The sequence below is a fragment of the Oncorhynchus gorbuscha genome, linkage group LG13 (genome assembly GCF_021184085.1).
Source record: "Oncorhynchus gorbuscha isolate QuinsamMale2020 ecotype Even-year linkage group LG13, OgorEven_v1.0, whole genome shotgun sequence".
In the NCBI taxonomy this organism is placed as follows: Eukaryota; Metazoa; Chordata; class Actinopteri; order Salmoniformes; family Salmonidae; genus Oncorhynchus; species Oncorhynchus gorbuscha.
The window spans coordinates 50,199,409-50,218,062 of record NC_060185.1 but is presented as its reverse complement, the minus strand read 5'-3'; the positions used below and the strand labels follow the sequence as shown (position 1 = coordinate 50,218,062).

Below are 18,654 nucleotides of genomic sequence, written 5' to 3'. Positions count from 1 at the left end.
CGAAGGAACCATGGGAAGAATATCCTCTGGATGGTGTGGGCAGGACACACGAGGAGACGGGGAAGTCCCCGCCAGGTCAGTTATCTCTGCCGACCGTGCCTCCACAATTTCAGGAGGATGTGGAAGAGGAAGGAGAGGCCCTGAGGCTCCCAGAGGTGCCAGGAGAAGCCCTGAGGATCCAAGAGGTGCCCAACGTACCAGTGCGCCACACTAGGACAAGGGCTAACATAAGACCCTTAAGAGATTTTTCTATATTTTTTATTTCACCTTTATTTAACCAGGTAGGCAAGTTGAGAACACCTTTATTTAACCAGGTAGGCTAGTTGAGAACACCTTTATTTAACCAGGTAGGCAAGTTGAGAAAAAGTTCTCATTTACAATTGCGACCAGGCCAAGATAAAGCAAAGCAGGTCGACACATATAACAACACAGAGTTACCCATAGAGTAAAACAAACCTACAGTCAATAATACAGTAGAAAAATAAGTCTATATACAATGTGAGCAAGTGAGGTGAGATAAGGGAGGTAAAGGCAAAAAAAAGCCATGGTGGCGAAGTAAATACAATATAGCAAGTAAAACACTGGAATGGTAGATTTGCAGTGGAAGAATGTGCAAAGTAGAGATAGAAATAATGGGGTGCAAAGGAGCAAAATAAATATATAAATACAGTAGGGAAAGAGGTAGTTGTTTGGGCTAAATTATAGATTGGCTATGTACAGGTGCAGTAATCTGTGAGCTGCTCTGACAGCTGGTGCTTAAAGCTAGTGAGGGAGATAAGTGTTTCCAGTTTCAGAGATTTTTGTAGTTCGTTCCAGTCATTGGCAGCAGAGAACTGGAAGGAGAGGTCGGCCAAAGGAAGAATTGGTTTTGGGGGTGACCAGAGAGATATACCTGCTGGAGCGCGTGCTACAGGTGGGTGCTGCTATGGTGACCAGCGAGCTGAGATAAGGGGGGACTTTACCTAGCAGGGTCTTATAGATGACCTGGAGCCAGTGGGTTTGGCGACGAGTATGAAGAGAGGGCCAGCCAACGAGAGCGTACAGGTCGCAGTGGTGGGTAGTACATGCGGCTTTGGTGACAAAACGGATGGCACTGTGAGAGACTGCACCCAATTTGTTGAGTAGGGTATTGAGTAGGTGGGGGGGGAAAAGGGTGTTGATGTAAATAGGTATTTTCAATGTGGTATTAAAATGGTATGAGGTGCTCGAGAATTCTATATGAAAAGGAAGATGTTCAGGTAATGGGCATAATGTCAACCCAGAGATGGCGCTAGTGGGGCACCTATCTAGGATAAACCGGTGCATTATGAGTGACTGATTAGTATCTCATGACCTGTAACCCTTTGCAATTTATCTAACCCTCTGACGTGAGCTATTCACACACATCTTAACACCAATGTTATTCTGGTGAATATCCAAATGCTACCCACCCTCGGGTGTTTTTCAAAGCGAGTTTGCTAATCGGCATCTCACAGCCCTGGATGAGCCAATGTTTTATAGATGCAGTCATCAGCAAAACAGTGACGCATACACCATCGCACAACAGGTTGAAGTCAAGCGGGGTTCCCAAATACGAATGGGGCAATACAAGGCATCCATATTGCCATAATATCACCATCCCAAAACGAAATCAATTATGTGAACAGAAAAGGCCAGGTGGAACGCGCAACTCGTTCATTCTGCAGAACAGGTGGCTTATTGGTGAGTGTTGCCTAATAATTTAAAGTAAATTTGCCATTGCTAAAGCAACTTAAGTTGTCCTAATGGTCCTCTCTATGTAGATGTATGAACTTCTTTACTGGTCAAGACACAACAGAGCGAGCCAAATAAAACATGTTTGTACTCAATCTCTGACACTCGCATCTCTTGTCTTTTTTCGTAGCTTTTTTTGTTTGCGGCTTTGTATGCCATGGTATGGCGTTGTGTATATATGAAATACAAACAGCCAAGGTCGTGCATGAGCACTGAGGCTGAGAAGAATGGTTATCTCCTACTGGCGTGCTTATGACGCTCGTACAATTGTTTGATAAATCACACTTTTTCTATGCGTGCGAACATTCTTTCGCATTAAAAGGGCATTATCATTTTCACAATTTCATATTGTTATTGTTATATTGTTATTGTTATTGAGACCTAATAGTGTGAAATATCACGTTTGACTGCACTCCCTTTTAAATATACATCACTTTTCTGGGGGACTGCTCTACTCAGTGTTACATGGGTAGGCCTAGATGAGACCAGAAGAGCAGTTTGTTTAGATAAATGCCAAGAAAACAGAACAGGCAGCGGCGCTGGACAGTGTCAGTTTCCTCTCACTCCCAACCTCTCTTACGTAACCCTGAATTGGATGCCTATTTACACTCCGCTTGCCTTCCTTAGGACTCCGCAATCCTCTTTGGCATTAGTTTTTCTGTTCTCGGATCTTAATGTGGAGTATGGGCTGGACGCTGCTAATCCTTCTGGTTGTTCTGACCGTGGTCCACGGGAACCCGACCGTGACGGTCAGAACTGGGTCAGGACCAACAGTGGGGTTCGATCAACACCCAAACAGTGTTCCTCTGGGAGAGGACATACAGACCACTACAGAGGTGAGTGAGCTACAAACCCCTAGAATCCTCTATTCCGAGAGGAAGCACATCAGCACAGACTCGGGAGACTTGCTGTATAGGCCTACATAACATGGAGAACGAGTCTCCAGTTTGTTTTGCTTGAAAATACTGGTTTGACTTAACTTTGTCCAGCTTCTTGCTGTGATGCACATTGGATAGTATTTCACAACCCGAGTTGTGTTTTCCAGTCGAATCCGGATTAGATCAAATTCAGGAAACCTAAAATGAACACATCAACCACATAACCATCTGCTAAGTAAACGAAGGAACAATGACCCCCTGGTGAAATGGTAGTATTAGGTCAATCTTATTTAATCATCATTACAACATATGCTGTACATAGTACAAAACCAATTAATATACATGCCCAAGTTAGTCCAAACTTCATAAAAACTGCTAGGCTGTGGGACAAGTCTGTTTGCTGGAGAGCAAAGGCTGAATGGAAATAGTCATAATAAATACTTTAGGACAGTGTGGTGGGGGGGACAAGGGGGTGAATCAAGGGAATTCACTTGGTCCTCTCTGATCATTTGTAGCATTTTGAATGCACATATGATCTAATAAACCCACCTTATTTTAATATCACGTTTATTTAACTAGGCAAGTTGAGAACAAATTCTTATTTACGATGATAGCCAAACCCTAAACCGGATGACGCTGGGCCAATTGTGCGCCGCCCTATTGGACTCCCAATCGTGGCCGGGTTGTGATACAGCCTGCAATCGAACCAGGGTATGTAGTGACGCCTTAGACCGCTGCGCCACTCAGGAGCCCTTGGCGAGGCAGAGTATGTTTGCAGTTGATTGAGCACTGTGTAGGTTTGTGTGCATCTGTCAAGCATTCCATTGCAGTACTGTAATGTTAATTTTTAAGGGGGTAGACGAGCTTTAATACTGCAGATTGATGAAAGCTACAATCTATGTAATTGTCTGCATCATTTCAAATTCCCCATTTTCTTTATACATGCACACATACATACCAGTCAAAAGTATTGGCACACCTACTCATTCAATGGTTTTTCTTTATTTTTACTATTTTCTACATTGTAGAATAATAGTGAAGACAAAACTATGAAATAACACATGGAATCATGTAGTAACCAAAAAAAGTGTTAAACAAATGTATTTATCAGATTCTTTAAAGTAGCCACCCTTTGCTTTGATGACAGCTTTGCACACACTAAGCATTCTCTCAACCAGCTTCACCTGGAATGCTTCTCCACCAGTCTTGAAGGAGTTACCACATATGCTGAGCACTTGAAGGCTGCTTTTCGTTTACTCTGTGGTCCAACTCATCCCAAACCATCTCAACTGGGTTGAGGTCGGGTGATCTGATGCGGCACACCATCACTCTCCTTCTTGGTCAAATAGCCCTTAAACTGCCTGGAGGTGTGTTGGGCCATTGTCCTGTTGAAAAACAAATGATAGTCCCACTAAGCGCAAACCAGATGGGATGGTGTATCGCTGCAGAATGCTGTGGTAGCCATGCTGGTTAAGTGTGCCTTGAATTCTAAATAAATCACAGACAGTGTCACCAGCAAAGCACCAAATATAAAATGAACACTTTTTTTTGGTTACTACATGATTCCACATGTGCTATTTCATAGTTTTGATGTCTTCACTATTATTCCACAATATAGTACAAATAAAACCCTTGAATGAGTAGGTGTCAACTTTTGACTGGTACAGTACATACAAATACATATCTTAAACAATTTTTTCCTTCATTACTTTCTAACCCTACCACCCCTAAACTAATTGGAGTAAACAACAACTCTTAGGCTTCTACTTCCAGCTTATACATACTATATACATTTTATGGACAGTCTATTTAACAATAGTTCTATTTAGTTTGTTTTTACTCCTGTCCTTCCTCAACCTCTCCCATCTATTTCTGATGTCCATCCGGTTAGATCTTTATTTGCCATTTCTTTCACAAAAGTTCATAACCTATATACGTTTTATGCACACCGTATGTTTTACATTTAGTTATATTGCTATTAGTCCCAACCTTCAGCGCCATTCAAACCCTCTGTAATGTGTTTACAATTCATTGATTGTGTGTGTTGTCCATCCTCAGCTCTTCCACTTCCCCTTCTTGGCAGGCAGCTGTCCTGTTGATGAGCTCCTCCTGAGTGCCAGGCAGACATGGCTGGTATCTGCTATACACCATGGTGGACTCTCCTTTCCCCTGGACACAACCCCCCCCCCCCCCCCCCCACATCAGTTCTCCAGAAAGGATCATAGACTGAGCAATAACTTTAGTCCAAATAAATTAACAGAAAAAATGAGCAAATACAAACTCAATTCAATATCACTGAAAGTGCATGGCTTGATATCTTGGCCATTTTTATGACTAATTGGCGTCTTGACATCCGACTAGAGGAGCCAGCGCCTTACAGGACTGGAGCTCTGTGGCGTAACCAAACATGTCATTCAGTGGAATCTGGGGTGAGGAAATGGCGATTGACCATCAAATGCACAGTGACTGGACAGACGTTTAACCTATCCTGTCTTAGCAGAAAGAAAAGGGCATAGGAAGTATGAGTAGGACAGTGCTGCACTCACATCAGCACACATGTTAAAGTAGCCCTCCGCCCCATCCTGCCCACTGATAACCCCATGGCGACGGTTGACCCCGGCGATGACTGTCCCTTGGAACTCATCGGGCGCCACAATTTCTACTGACATGATTGGCTCCAGCACGGCAACGTTGGCCTTCTCCATGGCTACCAAGAGGGGGACATGGATGGAAGGAGAGAGGAGACATTGAGTTGGTTTGTCAAAAAGCTGAGAAGCATGGAAAAGGTATAGAGGGAAAAATATGCAAGAACAATGGGGGTGTATTCTGGTTAGTTGACACCCACCTTGTTTAAGAGTGCGCCCCCTGCACGGATGAAGGAGATCTCAGTCGAGTCCACCATGTGATGCGCCGTCTTCCAATAGGACCTTGACGCCTGAGATCTTGTGACCAGTCAAGAGGGCCTTTCTGAATCACTGCAGGAGAGAAGGGATGTGATGGAGAAAGTGACAGTGGTGTGCAAACTACGACCCGCGGGCCCATTAAATCTGGCCCACGTGAGGTTTGAGTAAAGAAAATAGAAATTATAATGGACCTATATATTCAAATGAATGCCCTCTCTGTAGCCCACAAATTGATTTTTGACAAACTAAATCGGTCAAAATACAAATCTGTGGGTCTCTTGAATTTTTCAATCCCGATGTGGCCCTCTCAAGTCAAAAAGTTTACCCACTCTTGCGGTATGAGATTAGAGGTCTACTAGAATTTCAACCTGAATAAGATACAGGATTTTTACAATCGTAATTACACTTACTGAAGGGCCTATGTGATTCAGACTACAGCCAGGCATGCACACCTTCTCAACAGCCGGCACAAACTGTTTGGGGATGTTGGTTCCAACAGTCTGGTCTTCAAACTCTACTTTTGTGTAGTTTTCTTGGTCCAGAGGTTCAAGAACTCCTATCACTTTACCGTACTGCCCAGAACCACCAGACTGCTTCTTATGGGTGAAGTCAAACCTGCAGAGACAAGCACATAGCCAAAATCAGTAACCAATTTAGAGGATTTTCATTAAAGCATTGGTAGGTAAAGAACTGCCATAGTTGCCAAAACGATCAACTCACATTAACATAGACAAACAAAGTAGCTATATGGTCATTTGCCATGCTTTTATATTAGTGAGAAGGGAAATGTGTGGCCTGTCTCTTTTACAGGGCGGTACTAACTGAATTATTGGCTTGGGAGGAAGCAGGAAGTTCTCCCCCTGCATGTGGCTGTTTCTCCAGCTGTCTAACCGCAACAGCCTCAACGGGCAGGGAGTTACAGCCTTTTCAGGCACACTTTCTTCCTCTCTGACACTTCGACCCTCCCCTTACTCACTATAGTTCTCTGTATCCTCCCTCTTTCTCCTTATCTAGAACTAGGGCAGGACTCGACTCCCTGCACCAGCACACACAGAGGTCAAAGTCCCATCGTGGCAGACTGACTCTCCCTACCTGTCCTCACCCACCCTCTTTGCTCTCATTCCCCTTCTCTCCGGTGCGGATTAGGGGGAAAGCGAGGTGGTGGAGGAAGTGATGACGACTGGCGTGCTGAACCCGAGTCACTACCCTGCCCGCCGGGCAGCCACGGTTGTCCAACACTACCTGAACACCCGCTACGGCTCACCCTACAGGTGGATCTTTCTCAGCACAGTACACAGCGGCAGCGCGGAGGTAGGAGTGGAGGTGGAGGATCAGCATACCTTGGGGAGTGCGTTGGGCAAGGGGCAGTTAATATTGCAAGGCAAGGAAGGATCCTTGGAAGGGGATGGATACGGGAGGTCTGTGCGCATAAAAAGTCAATTCTCAATACCACATACAGTGGGGGGATTTTTATTTATTTTTTATTTTACATTTTGTAACTAGGCAAGTCAGTTAAGAACATGTTCTTATTTTCAATGATGGCCTAGGAACTGCCTTGTTCAGGGGCAGGATGACAGATCTTCTAACCTTTCGGTTATTAGTCCAACGCTCTAACCACTAGGCTACCTGCCGCCCCACTTGAGGGGGCGACGGCTTTATGGAACATAGTTCTGTTTGCTTACATTTTGTCTTAAGTGGTTAATTTCTGCTCTCTCTCTCTCCCCGGCTGTCAGGATGTGGCAGAGATGGGGAGGAAGTATCAACTGGAGCTTACCATGCAGGAGATGATCAGTAACGTAAGATCCGATTCACATTCTCAGTGACGCACTATTGCACAGAGCAGCCGTGTGAATAAATACACGGTGTGTTAAGTAACCTTGTCTACACTGCCATGGTGATAAACACCTGTGTTAGGTAAATTCCTTTCCCCAACTCTCCTTTCATATTCTCACTTTCTCCTCAAATACCTCACCCTTTCCTCTCCCTATAAAAGGTTTCGGGGCAGTGCTCTGCGGAGCTCTTCTTTCCAGGGGGAGAGGGGCAGAGTGCTCCCCAGGTCCAGGCCTCCTGTGAGGGACTGCATCAAAGCAACACCACGGCTCAGGAAGAGGCCTTCTACCAGCAACACAGAGCCAGCAATAACCTAGTGTCAGGAAACAATATACCAGGTAGATATAGAGCCACAAACACACACAACTGACTCCCCCATCTCTCTTCTGACTGTGACGTTTGTGGTTTCTTTGACAGACAGCTACGGTCACATGGAGCCCAGCATGAAGCCCTTCTGGCAACTGGGGGGCGTGGCCTCCAGTTTCATCATGCTGAGGGAGTCCAATGAGAGCACGCTTTACAACATGGCCCAGGTGGCCAACTTCACACAGCTGGTGAGCAGCCAAGAGGTCGGTTCGACCGTACGTTACTGTGCAGTCGGGCATCAGATTGCTAGATCATATATGGTTAGCTGATACGTTAAACACCTATCCGGGCGTGGTATGATCAGGCATGTGTCTGATGTAGTCTTGAGAAGAACCTCCGTGTAACCATGGAGATATCTGCCCAAATTCCAAATGGACACTTAACTCCCCACCCATTCCTTTCCATCCGTCCTTCTCACACAATTGGTTCCCTGGTTCTGTCTGTCCCTCAACAGGAGACGGAGAAGGACCAGCTGAGGTTCAACTACCACGTCCTGCTGCACGAAATGATTTCCCAGGTAACTAAAACGTTCTGCCATCGGTCTGAACAGAACTCCGACGTCATGTTTGTTAATACAAAAGGTGCATTCGTTGTATGTGTGTGGTTTTACGCGCAGGAGATAATCCACTGGAAGCTGCTAGTCACCTGGTCCCCAGAACAGGGAGTTCAAGTCCTGCAGACTGAGCTGCAGCCAAAGTGCCACCACTGCGAGGCTCCTCCAAACACCACCAACTGAGATACACGGGGGGAAAACGCTCCAGAGCCTTACTGAAGTACTGCAGGGAAGAGTACAACCCATCTCTTTCTTAGGCCTTGAAGGGTAAAAGCCACCTTCTACCTGCTTTGAAAAGCTGAGCTTTACACTTCACACTTGTCTTGGCTTCAGTAATTATGTTTACCTTCACCGCCACTACTGCTTCAGAGGAGGTGAGAGGGCACACGTCAATGGCCTGCAGCTATATGCCGAATGCACTGTTTTTACTGGTCAGCTTGTAAGACTCTTGGTAAGCTATAACAATGTGTTTCAACTTGTTGTTCATATACTCCATTGGCTCGCTTCACTTCGTCAATAAAGCTGTCGCTGTACACAATGTCATGCTTCTGAGAGTGGCTCATTTGGACATTTGTTTTCCGTGTGTTTTACGCGCGGTACTTACCGTGACCGCACTGGTCACGCTCTCCCTGAAGGCTACCTTGGGCTTTCCCATCGCACAGGGCCAGTTATTTTTATTTTATTTCACCTTTATTTAACCAGGTAGGCTAGTTGAGAACAAGTTCTCATTTGCAACTGCGACCTGGCCAAGATAAAGCATAGCAGTGTGAACAGACAACACAGAGTTACACATGGAGTAAACAATTAACAAGTCAATTAAAAAAAGGGCCAGTTATACAGTGAGAGAAAGTAAGGTCCGCTTGATTTACCGCACCGAAATGCCATTGAAGGTTCGAGATGTTTGGAACTCGTAATGCATTCTATTATCCTTCAGGACAACTTATGAAAATATACAAATAAGATGAAGCCAAAACGCAAATGCTGTGGCCTGAAGGATCTTCAGATTGCCGGAGAGCGGAGCACTGGACTAGTAATTGTGAGTAGATCTCCAGGTGCAGCTCTCCCATACCAGAGATGGGATTGCTTGCTTTCTGTGTCAAAGCGGACCCTGAACGTGGTGTCTTCTCTGGTGAAGCGGTTGATGCCTTTAGAGAACTTATCCGTGTCATTCTGATCCACAGGAAGAGGGAGGATGAGGTCATACAAGCTCATATACTCTACTGAAATAGTATCGAGCCTTGGTGTGGTCTTTTTGACTCCTCATACTACATCGAATGTGAGAGGGCCTTGTTGGACGGCTTCATAGACATGGAGATGACAGCCTCTGGTATGTGGATGGATTCCTGTGGGAGAAACGTGTTGAATGAAGCTCAAAGTCATAACATTATGCACACACAGGCAGTGCACAACCGATTGCATGTTTAAATACATGTTAGTGAGTGCTGACTGGTTGTTTATCTAGTTTGGACAATGGCCATAGGGATGTACCATGGAGAGGTTGGCGCTGGTCCGGGAGGTGAAGGTGTCTCCGCTGGCACAGTTGATCCCAAATGGCATATCAATTAATTCAAAGACTGCTGTGTCATATTGAATAGTGTTCACTGTCTAGGCACAGAGGTCATACTCATCGTTGAAGGTTGTAGTTGTTGACCTATGTGGGGTTGGGCAGATAATCCAGCACTGTGTTCAATAGAGGCTGAACCCCCTTTGTTCCTCAGGGCAGTTCCCACCAGCACGGGGCTGAAGAGGCGCTGCACTGTGGCCCTGCCTATGGCTGCCTGTGGGAGGAGAGACGGGAGAGGTCAGGGCCCCGGGGGGCAGTGTTCACAGGTCATAGCAGGAAAGATGACTGAGGCGTAAAATCAAATGACATCATTTGTTGCGATATCCCAAAACATAATGAACAGTCACACACACACCTTAAGTTCTGGCACAGTGGGGATCCTCTCTTCCAGAAACATCTCTTCCAGGGTCACGTCAGCATTAGCCACACACTCCACCAGCTCCTGTCTGCAGCCTCCACACGGACCTCCGCCGGGATCTCATCCAACCGGATATTCTGTTTGCAGGAAGCACAGAGGACTGAATTAATTTTAAAAAATGTTTTCCAGTAAGAGGGTTTCCAGCGATGTAAATATTTCAGATATGAGATGGTAATGTAAGTCTTCTCTAAATGCCTGCCACGATCATATTCTCCATTCTCTTACCCGAATGGGCCCTTGAAGTACATGCTACGCTCCTCTAGGAAGTCTATGATGTCCTTCGCGTCCACCCCCCCCAGACCGATGGGGATGTTCACAAAGGCCGCATTATGGTTCAGCTTGGTCCTGAAAGCGGGAACAGAGGAGTCGTAACACAGAGCTAATGGAAAACCAGACTCGTCTTGTCTACTCCACAGTATCTGTATATCTGCTGACCTCATGAGAGCCAGTTTCATCATAGCGCTTGATGGTTTTTGCGACTGCACTTGAAGAAACTTTCAAAGTATTTGAAATTTTCCAGATTGACTCACCTTCATGTCTTTAAAGTAATTATGGACTGTTTCTCTTTGCTTATTTGAGCTGTTCTTGCCAAAATATGGGCGTGGCCTTTTAACAAATAGAGCTATCTTCTGTATACCATCCCTACCTTGTCACATCACAACTGATCGGCTCAAATGCATTAAGAAGGAAAGAAATTCCACAAATGAGCTTTTATCAAGGCACACCTATTAATTGAAATGCATTCCAGGTGACTACCTCATGAAGCTGGTTGGGAGAATGCCAAGATTGTGCAACGCTTGTCATCAAGGCAAAGGGTGGCTACTTTTGAAGAATCTGAAATATAAAATATATTTAGATTTGTTTACTAATTATTTGGTTTCTACATGATTCCACCTGTGTTATTTCATAGTTTTGATGTCTTCACTATTATTCCACAATGAAGAAAATAGTACAAATAAAGAAAAACCCTTGAATGAGTAGGTGTTTCCAAACTCTTGACTGGTACTGTACACTGAACAAAAGTATAAAAGCAACATGTAAAGTGTTGATCCCATGTTTCCTGAGCTGAAATAAAATTAATTCTCCATACGCGCAAAACGCTTATTTCTCACAGATTGTGGGCACAAATGTGTTTACATCCCTGTTAGTGAGCATTTCCCCCTTGCCATGATCATCCGTGCACGTGACAGGTGTGGCATGTCAAGAAGCTGATTAAACGGCATGCTCATTACTCAGGTGCACCTGTTTTTGTCACACAACACAATGCCACAGATGTCTGAAGTATGCTGACTGCAGGAATGTCCACCAGAGCTGTTGCCAGAGAATTTAATGTTCACTACTTGGCAGTACGGTGTTGCAATTGTGCTGGAAATCACATTCCCAATTCCCCGGAGTGCCTGGTTAGGGTCAAGGAGTTTAAAGTGGCAAGGGTCAGAGCTGTACAACAGGTCTCTTACATGGAGGCACGTTAAATAGTTGAAGGAGCGAGTGGAGCTGAAGATATGGCAGTGGACAGCCTTTGGAGATTCAGAATGTCGTTCAAACAGTTGAGGGAAGCTGATATGCTGATCGTAAAGAAGGTGGATTTTTGTGGCGTTTATTGCGCATGTGATTAATTGTACCGCCCAACTGAACAAGAAGTCCACAAAACTGGCCATAATTGTATCTGCTGCTGAAAAGCTATTGGGTCTCCAGTACATTGCAAGGAATACTGTCCGAAAATTCTCTTCCTTCTCAGGTCCCATAGCCTGTGTGGATCAGAGTTGACATTTTAACCTGACTAAAGAAGTACACTGATTTTGTTTCTTTGTCTTTTGTTAATTATTTGGAATCAATATTAGTGTCGTCTAAAATCTCGTACACTACCCTGTACAGTGACGGCATGCACCTCTAACGTATGTTTGCGGACCACCATAATACCATAGAAGAGGAAGAACAAGAACAAGAAAAGCAACTTAAAACACTCCATGCTTAGTAAGTATTTTGACATTCTCTTCCTCTATCAGTTGAACAAACACACACATCAAACCGATAGATAAGCTGCATTCACATCCCCTCCACACCCAGATACAGATAGATATCTCACTAAGACTCTTGTTGCCAGCCTAACAAAAAAGGATAAACAACAGGTTATTGGCAGACACCTGACTGATGGTAAAGTTTTCATTTTAGTTTATGGAGACAAATCTGATACACCTGACTGATGGTAAAGTTTTCATTTTAGTTTATGGAGACAAATCTGATACACCTGACTGATGGTAAAGTTTTCATTTTAGTTTATGGAGACAAATCTGATACAAATCTGATAGTAGTTGTTTTCTGTGGTGCTTTATAGCCCATTTGATCTCTTATTGATATCAGGGGTGATAACATCAAATCTAAACTTTGGCTCTCTAATCATCAGTATACTATTTGACCATGGATTTCATGTGTTACAATATCTGTAGCCTATATGTATCTTATAACATTTATTGTGATCATCATAGTGTGTATATCCTAGTGTGACATGCGTCACTTAATGTCAATCAGTTCCAGGTGCTGCCTGTGAGTGTGGGGCGGTATTTTTTTGTATAAATGCCCGCAGTTAAAGCGTTTTGAATCTATGCGACATGGCGGCAAATTCAACATTCAAGAAACATTTGAACAGTTTGCTACTACAGCAGGTGAAGGAGTTTAAAGCGCATGGAGATATGGACATTATTGGAAAGAGAGGAAGAAGGAAAATATCTCAGGGTAGAGAGAAGCGGTGTGGTGGGGAAGATTGGTGTCTAGTACAAAAAAAACATACTCGCTAACTCAAAAGTTTACCCCTGCGAGAGCGAGGATGAATTACCAGCAGGTGGCAGGTGCGGTGAAGACCACAGAGTTCAAGCCTCATCCCAATGATGATAAAGATGATTCTGGCACAGTCAGAGTGAGATTTTAGGAAAGAATGGATCCTTGCCTACCGGCTGATCCGTATGTGGTATCAGGTTGGGCGATGAAGAGGTTGGGGACTGTTGACTCGGTGAAAGTAACTCAAAGTGGACTCGCGGTGATTCTTTGCATTTATTCACTCCAGAGGGAGCGGGTGCTCCACATCACATGCCTCGGGACAAAAACTGTGACTTGCTTTGCTCTTCGGAGCAGGGCGCAGTTGAAAGGAGGGATATCTGGGGTGGCATTCAGTGTTAAGGAGGATCAACTGAAATGTAAGATTCACAATGTCTGTAATGCCCGCCGTTTGGTGTGATGCAGACCTGGTGGAGAGTGTGGTAAAACAGAGAAGACTGTCTGTCCTGCTGAGTTTTGATGCAGAGTCTACCCGACAAGGTCAAGTTAGGATGTGTCAGTTATCCCATGAGAGCTTATATACTATACTATACTTTTTGTACTGAACCCATTATGGTGTTTTAGGTGCCACGCCTATGGTCCTGTTGTAGCAGTGTGTAAGAGGGAGATTTCTAGATGTGAGAAGTGTGCAAGAGGGCATGAGACAAAAGATGTGAATAAGTTGTGTGTGTTAACCAATGGTGCTGGACATCAGAAGTGTTTGGTGAGAGAAAAGCAGGTTGATGTGGCCATTATCAGAGTATTACAGAATGTGTCATATGCTGAGGCAGTGAAGGAAGTAGTTAAAGGAGATGGGTGCAGGGTGAGGGATCCTATGAGGCTCCCTGTGTGTTGGCTAAGACCAGTAGAGAGTGATAGGAATAACATGTTCTTCAGTAAGATTGGTTTCTTTGCGTTCATAGCCATGGTTATCAACTGTACCGCAGAAATGGAAACATAAATGGCAGAAAATAGATATTGTGGTGGCTGCTGCAGAGAAGACTTGGGTGTAGGAGATTTTACTGAAGAAGAGTTACAAGGTGTGTTGAACGATAGTGTCCCGTCCTCCCAGGCTGCTGGCCTGGTGAAGGATCCAATAGGGCCAGATAGTGGAATAGTGATGAGGTTTTAATGGGTGTAGGGTTAGTTGGTAGGGCCATTTTTCTTCACTTTTTACATACTTTTTCCTTTCCCTTTTTGTGTCACAAAGTGTAGTGAATTCACACTCCAGAACATTAGGCGGAAACCAGTGGCGGTCGCTAAGGGCAGGACGGCTCATAATAATGGCTGGAACGGATTGAATGGAATGGCATCCAACACATGGACACCATGTGTTTTCTGTATTTGATACCATTCCACCTACTCCGCTCCAGCCATTACCACGAGCCCATCCTCCCCAATTAAGGTGTCACCAACCTCCTGTGGCAGAAACACAGGGCTAGATAAGCGAAATAGATGAATAGGGGGGCTTGTGACCAGCCTCACACCCCAGTTCAGTAGGTGGTGGTATATGCACCTTTCAGTTGGTTGCGATCCGCCAATTCAAATTTAAATAAAGAAGAGTTCAGCTGACCTGTATACCAGCTACAGGTTTGTGTGCTCTTGTGCTCTCCCGCTATCTCTCTCAGAATGACCTTCTTGATCCAAATCAGTCAGGTTTCAAGACTAGTCATTCAACTGAGACTGCTCTTCTCTGTATCACGGAGGCGCTCCGCACCGCTAAAGCTAACTCTCTCTCCTCTGCTCTCATCCTTCTAGACCTATCGGCTGCCTTCGATACTGTGAACCATCAGATCCTCCTCTCCACCCTCTCCGAGTTGGGCATCTCCGGCGCTGCCCACGCTTGGATTGCGTCCAACCTGACAGGTCGCGTGGCGAGAATCTGTCTCCTCACCACGCGCTCTCACCACTGGTGTCCCCCAGGGCTCTGTTCTAGGCCCTCTCCTATTCTCGCTATACACCAAGTCACTTGGCTCTGTCATAACCTCACATGGTCTCTCCTATCATTGCTATGCAGACGACACACAATTAATCTTCTCCTTTCCCCTTCTGATGACCAGGTGGCGAATCGCATCTCTGCATGTCTGGCAGACATATCAGTGTGGATGACGGATCACCACCTCAAGCTGAACTTCGGCAAGACGGAGCTGCTCTTCCTCCCGGGGAAGGACTGCCCGTTCCATGATCTCGCCATCACGGTTGACAACTCCATTGTGTCCTCCTCCCAGAGCGCTAAGAACCTTGGCGTGATCCTGGACAACACCCTGTCGTTCTCAACTAACATCAAGGCGGTGGCCCGTTCCTGTAGGTTCATGCTCTACAACATCCGCAGAGTACGACCCTGCCTCACACAGGAAGCGGCGCAGGTCCTAATCCAGGCACTTGTCATCTCCCGTCTGGATTACTGCAACTCGCTGTTGGCTGGGCTCCCTGCCTGTGCCATTAAACCCCTACAACTCATCCAGAACGCCGCAGCCCGTCTAGTGTTCAACCTTCCCAAGTTCTCTCACGTCACCCCGCTCCTCCGCTCTCTCCACTGGCTTCCAGTTGAAGCTCGCATCCGCTACAAGACCATGGTGCTTGCCTACGGAGCTGTGAGGGGAACGGCACCTCAGTACCTCCAGGCTCTGATCAGGCCCTACACCCAAATAAGGGCACTGCGTTCATCCACCTCTGGCCTGCTCGCCTCTCTACCACTGAGGAAGTACAGTTCCCGCTCAGCCCAGTCAAAACTGTTCGCTGCTCTGGCTCCCCAATGGTGGAACAAACTCCCTCACGACGCCAGGACAGCGGAGTCAATCACCACCTTCCGGAGACACCTGAAACCCCACCTCTTTAAGGAATACCTAGGATAGGATAAAGTAATCCTTCTCACCCCCCCTTAAAATATTTAGATGCACTATTGTAAAGTGGCTGTTCCACTGGATGTCATAAGGTGAATGCACCAATTTGTAAGTCGCTCTGGATAAGAGCGTCTGCTAAATGACTTAAATGTAATGTAAATGAGGACAAGAGTGGGGACAAGTGTGGCCTAATCCAAATCCGTTGTAAGTGCTCTTGCGCCTCGAGTCCCCATATCCCTCCAGATCCGCTCTCCGTCGTCCTGAGAACGCCTTCCTCAACTATGCACTTTTCTAATTGTTGTTGAAATCTGATATTGAATCTAACTATTGCAAAAGTTGTTGCTCAAGCGGTAGCGCAGAGCGCTGCGATTATTGCTTGTTGATTATTAATGGGGATATTGAGAGCATTCTTGCTACTACAGAAAATAAAAAATAAGCTTGCTGCTACAGAACAGAACAAAAAACACTTTCTATTGCAATATGTCATATCATTTCCATGCTCCACCCCTGATGCGAAGAACCTGTGTTTTGCTCATGTTTAGTAGTATTTAGTATTTATCCGAGGACCTCACCTTGTTAAACAAGGTGGCGCAGCGGCTGCAACCTTCAACCTGTTACATTAGGCTAACTTGTTAATGTGTTCATTGTTAATCTTTTCGTATGACCATACTAGGTTATTGTGTGGTGTCTGCTTGGTTGCTAAATGTATCTTACCATCAGTCATCTCTGCAATTTCCTCCATGCGCAACTATATGGATTGACCAGTTTCCCTAAAAGGACATTGTATGTGACCTAACATCCCTATCCGTAAGGGGTGTGTCAACGCCTGACTTGACAGGAAGGAGTTTCTACTGTCATGCTGCTCTCGTTCTGTCTGGATATTATAGTCAGGCTGCATGATTATGAGTCAGTTTATTGCATTGACATGACTATTCAAATCCACATGTGGAAAAACTCCAGCCTCTTGTCTATTGTGGAACCCAGGTCAGCAGGTCACATTGCAACACACAGTTGATCCATTTCTCAAACGCCAGCCTGAGAGGCTTGTAGGAAGTCATCAAAAAAGGCAGTGACTTTGTCATCTGCCATAGAATCACAGTGTTCCTGAAATGTCATCAACAGTGGAAAATGGGTGTGTCCTCGTACCTCCAGTCTGGTGTCAATCACTATCAACAGATAGGAGAACAATCCATAACATTTTAGCAACAAGTCTAGCGACCATCAATCCACACCTTGAGTGTCACAAACAGAACACTGGAAATGGTACGTTACAGAAACTCAAAACGTCCTAAACATTGTGTTGATCAATTTCAAATATATATGAACTTTAGTCATATTACATTTCCCCGTTACAATGTGTGGTGAAAGACTAAATATCATTAGTCCTGCCTTTTTCTGTTCTGTTCACTTTTCTTAGTGATTGCAACACTGGTGAGTCGTAATGTCAGAGTCACAAACTAGAAACTGAGCTAACCCCAATCCGATGTCTAGATTCTTTCTATTCTGTAGGGCAGGGAGGGACAACTGGCGGCCCGCGGCCCAATAAAAAATAAACACTTTTTTTGGGGGGGGGGGGGGACTCAGTCGGGGTCTCAACTTACTGTTGAGAGTTAGAGTAACAGAATACACAAAGTGCAATTTAGAACATTTATGCATCAGCAGTCACTTAATTTGCCCATGTCGTCTAAATATTTTTAGATTGGTAAGTTTGCCTAGCAGCCAGCTATCAAAACTCGTAGTAAGCATGGTCGATTTACCCACTGGGGTGGGGCCCATTGATCACCAGTTATCATATTGAAAACGGCGCCACCCTATTGCAAAATGTGTAGAATTGCAGGAAAGTAGCTGTAAAACGGTACGTTTCACTCTGCCCAGTGGCAAAATGAGTAGAATCGCATGATATTAGTTATAAAACTAACTGCAGATTCACACGGACAGCTGATAAAACTGTGAATTTGCACAACCAAAGAATTTCTACACCAACTGTCAGAAACCGTCTCAGGGAATCTCATCTGTGAGCTCGTAGTTCTCACCAGGGTCTTGACCTGACTGCAGTTCGGCATCATAACCCACTTCATTGGGAAAATTCACTGGTATGCTGGAGAAGTGCGCTCTTCACAGATGAATCCCAGTTTCAACAGACAGCGTGTGTGGTCGAGTGTTTTCATTTATTTATTTATTTTATTTCACCTTTAATTAACCAGCTAGGCTAGTTGAGAACAAGTTCTCATTTGCAACTGCAATCTGGCCAAGATAAAGCGTAGCAATTCGACACATACAACAACACAGAGTTACACATGGAATAAACAAAACATACAGTCAATCTTACAGTAGAACAAAAGAAAACAAAAAGTCTATACAGTGAGAGCAAATGAGGTAAGTTAAGGAAATAAATAGTTCATGGTGGCGAAGCTAGTGAGGGAGATGTGAGATGTGAGATGTGAAGTCAACGTTGTGAACAAGTGCCCCATGGTGGCGGTGGGGTTATGGTATGGGCAGGCATAAACTACGGACAATGAACACAATTGCATTTTATTTATGCCAATTTGAATGCACATAGATAATGTGATGAGATCCTGAGACCCGTTGTTGTGCCCTTCATCCGCCGACATCACCTCATGTTTCCTCATAATAATTCACAGCCCCATGTCGCAATTCCTGGAAGCTGAAAATGTCCCAGTTCTTCCATGGCCTGTATACTCTCCAGACATGTCACCCGTTGAGCATGTTTGGGAT

At 45.0% G+C, this 18,654-nt stretch overlaps 1 protein-coding gene across 2 annotated transcripts; it reads left to right on the top strand.

Moving 5' to 3' along the window:
* The first annotated feature begins 894 nt into the window (after positions 1-894).
* LOC123993099 (latexin-like) lies at positions 895-8,820 on the top strand. 2 transcript variants are annotated; one of them, XM_046294883.1, is made up of 8 exons: positions 895-913; positions 2,380-2,588; positions 6,680-6,844; positions 7,267-7,329; positions 7,527-7,701; positions 7,781-7,917; positions 8,184-8,246; positions 8,346-8,820. In XM_046294883.1, exons 2-8 carry the CDS (start codon positions 2,427-2,429, stop codon positions 8,463-8,465), a joined length of 885 nt encoding a protein of 294 aa, XP_046150839.1. In that variant the 5' UTR covers positions 895-913; positions 2,380-2,426; the 3' UTR covers positions 8,466-8,820. The 2 variants fall into 2 exon arrangements, with proteins under 2 accessions (XP_046150839.1, XP_046150838.1); XM_046294882.1 differs by lacking the exon at positions 895-913 and adding an exon at positions 1,537-1,701.
* The last annotated feature ends 9,834 nt before the right edge of the window (positions 8,821-18,654 follow it).

What these genes read in the sequence shown, in the direction of transcription:
- LOC123993099 (XM_046294883.1), top strand. Translation starts at nt 2,427, where the DNA reads ATGTGGAGTATGGGCTGGACGCTGCTAATCCTTCTGGTTGTTCTGACC. An exon ending in GTCAGGAAACAATATACCAG is followed by an intron (nt 7,702 to 7,780) that starts GTAGATATAGAG and finishes TTTCTTTGACAG; the next exon opens with ACAGCTACGGTCACATGGAG. An exon ending in TGGCCAACTTCACACAGCTG is followed by an intron (nt 7,918 to 8,183) that starts GTGAGCAGCCAA and finishes GTCCCTCAACAG; the next exon opens with GAGACGGAGAAGGACCAGCT.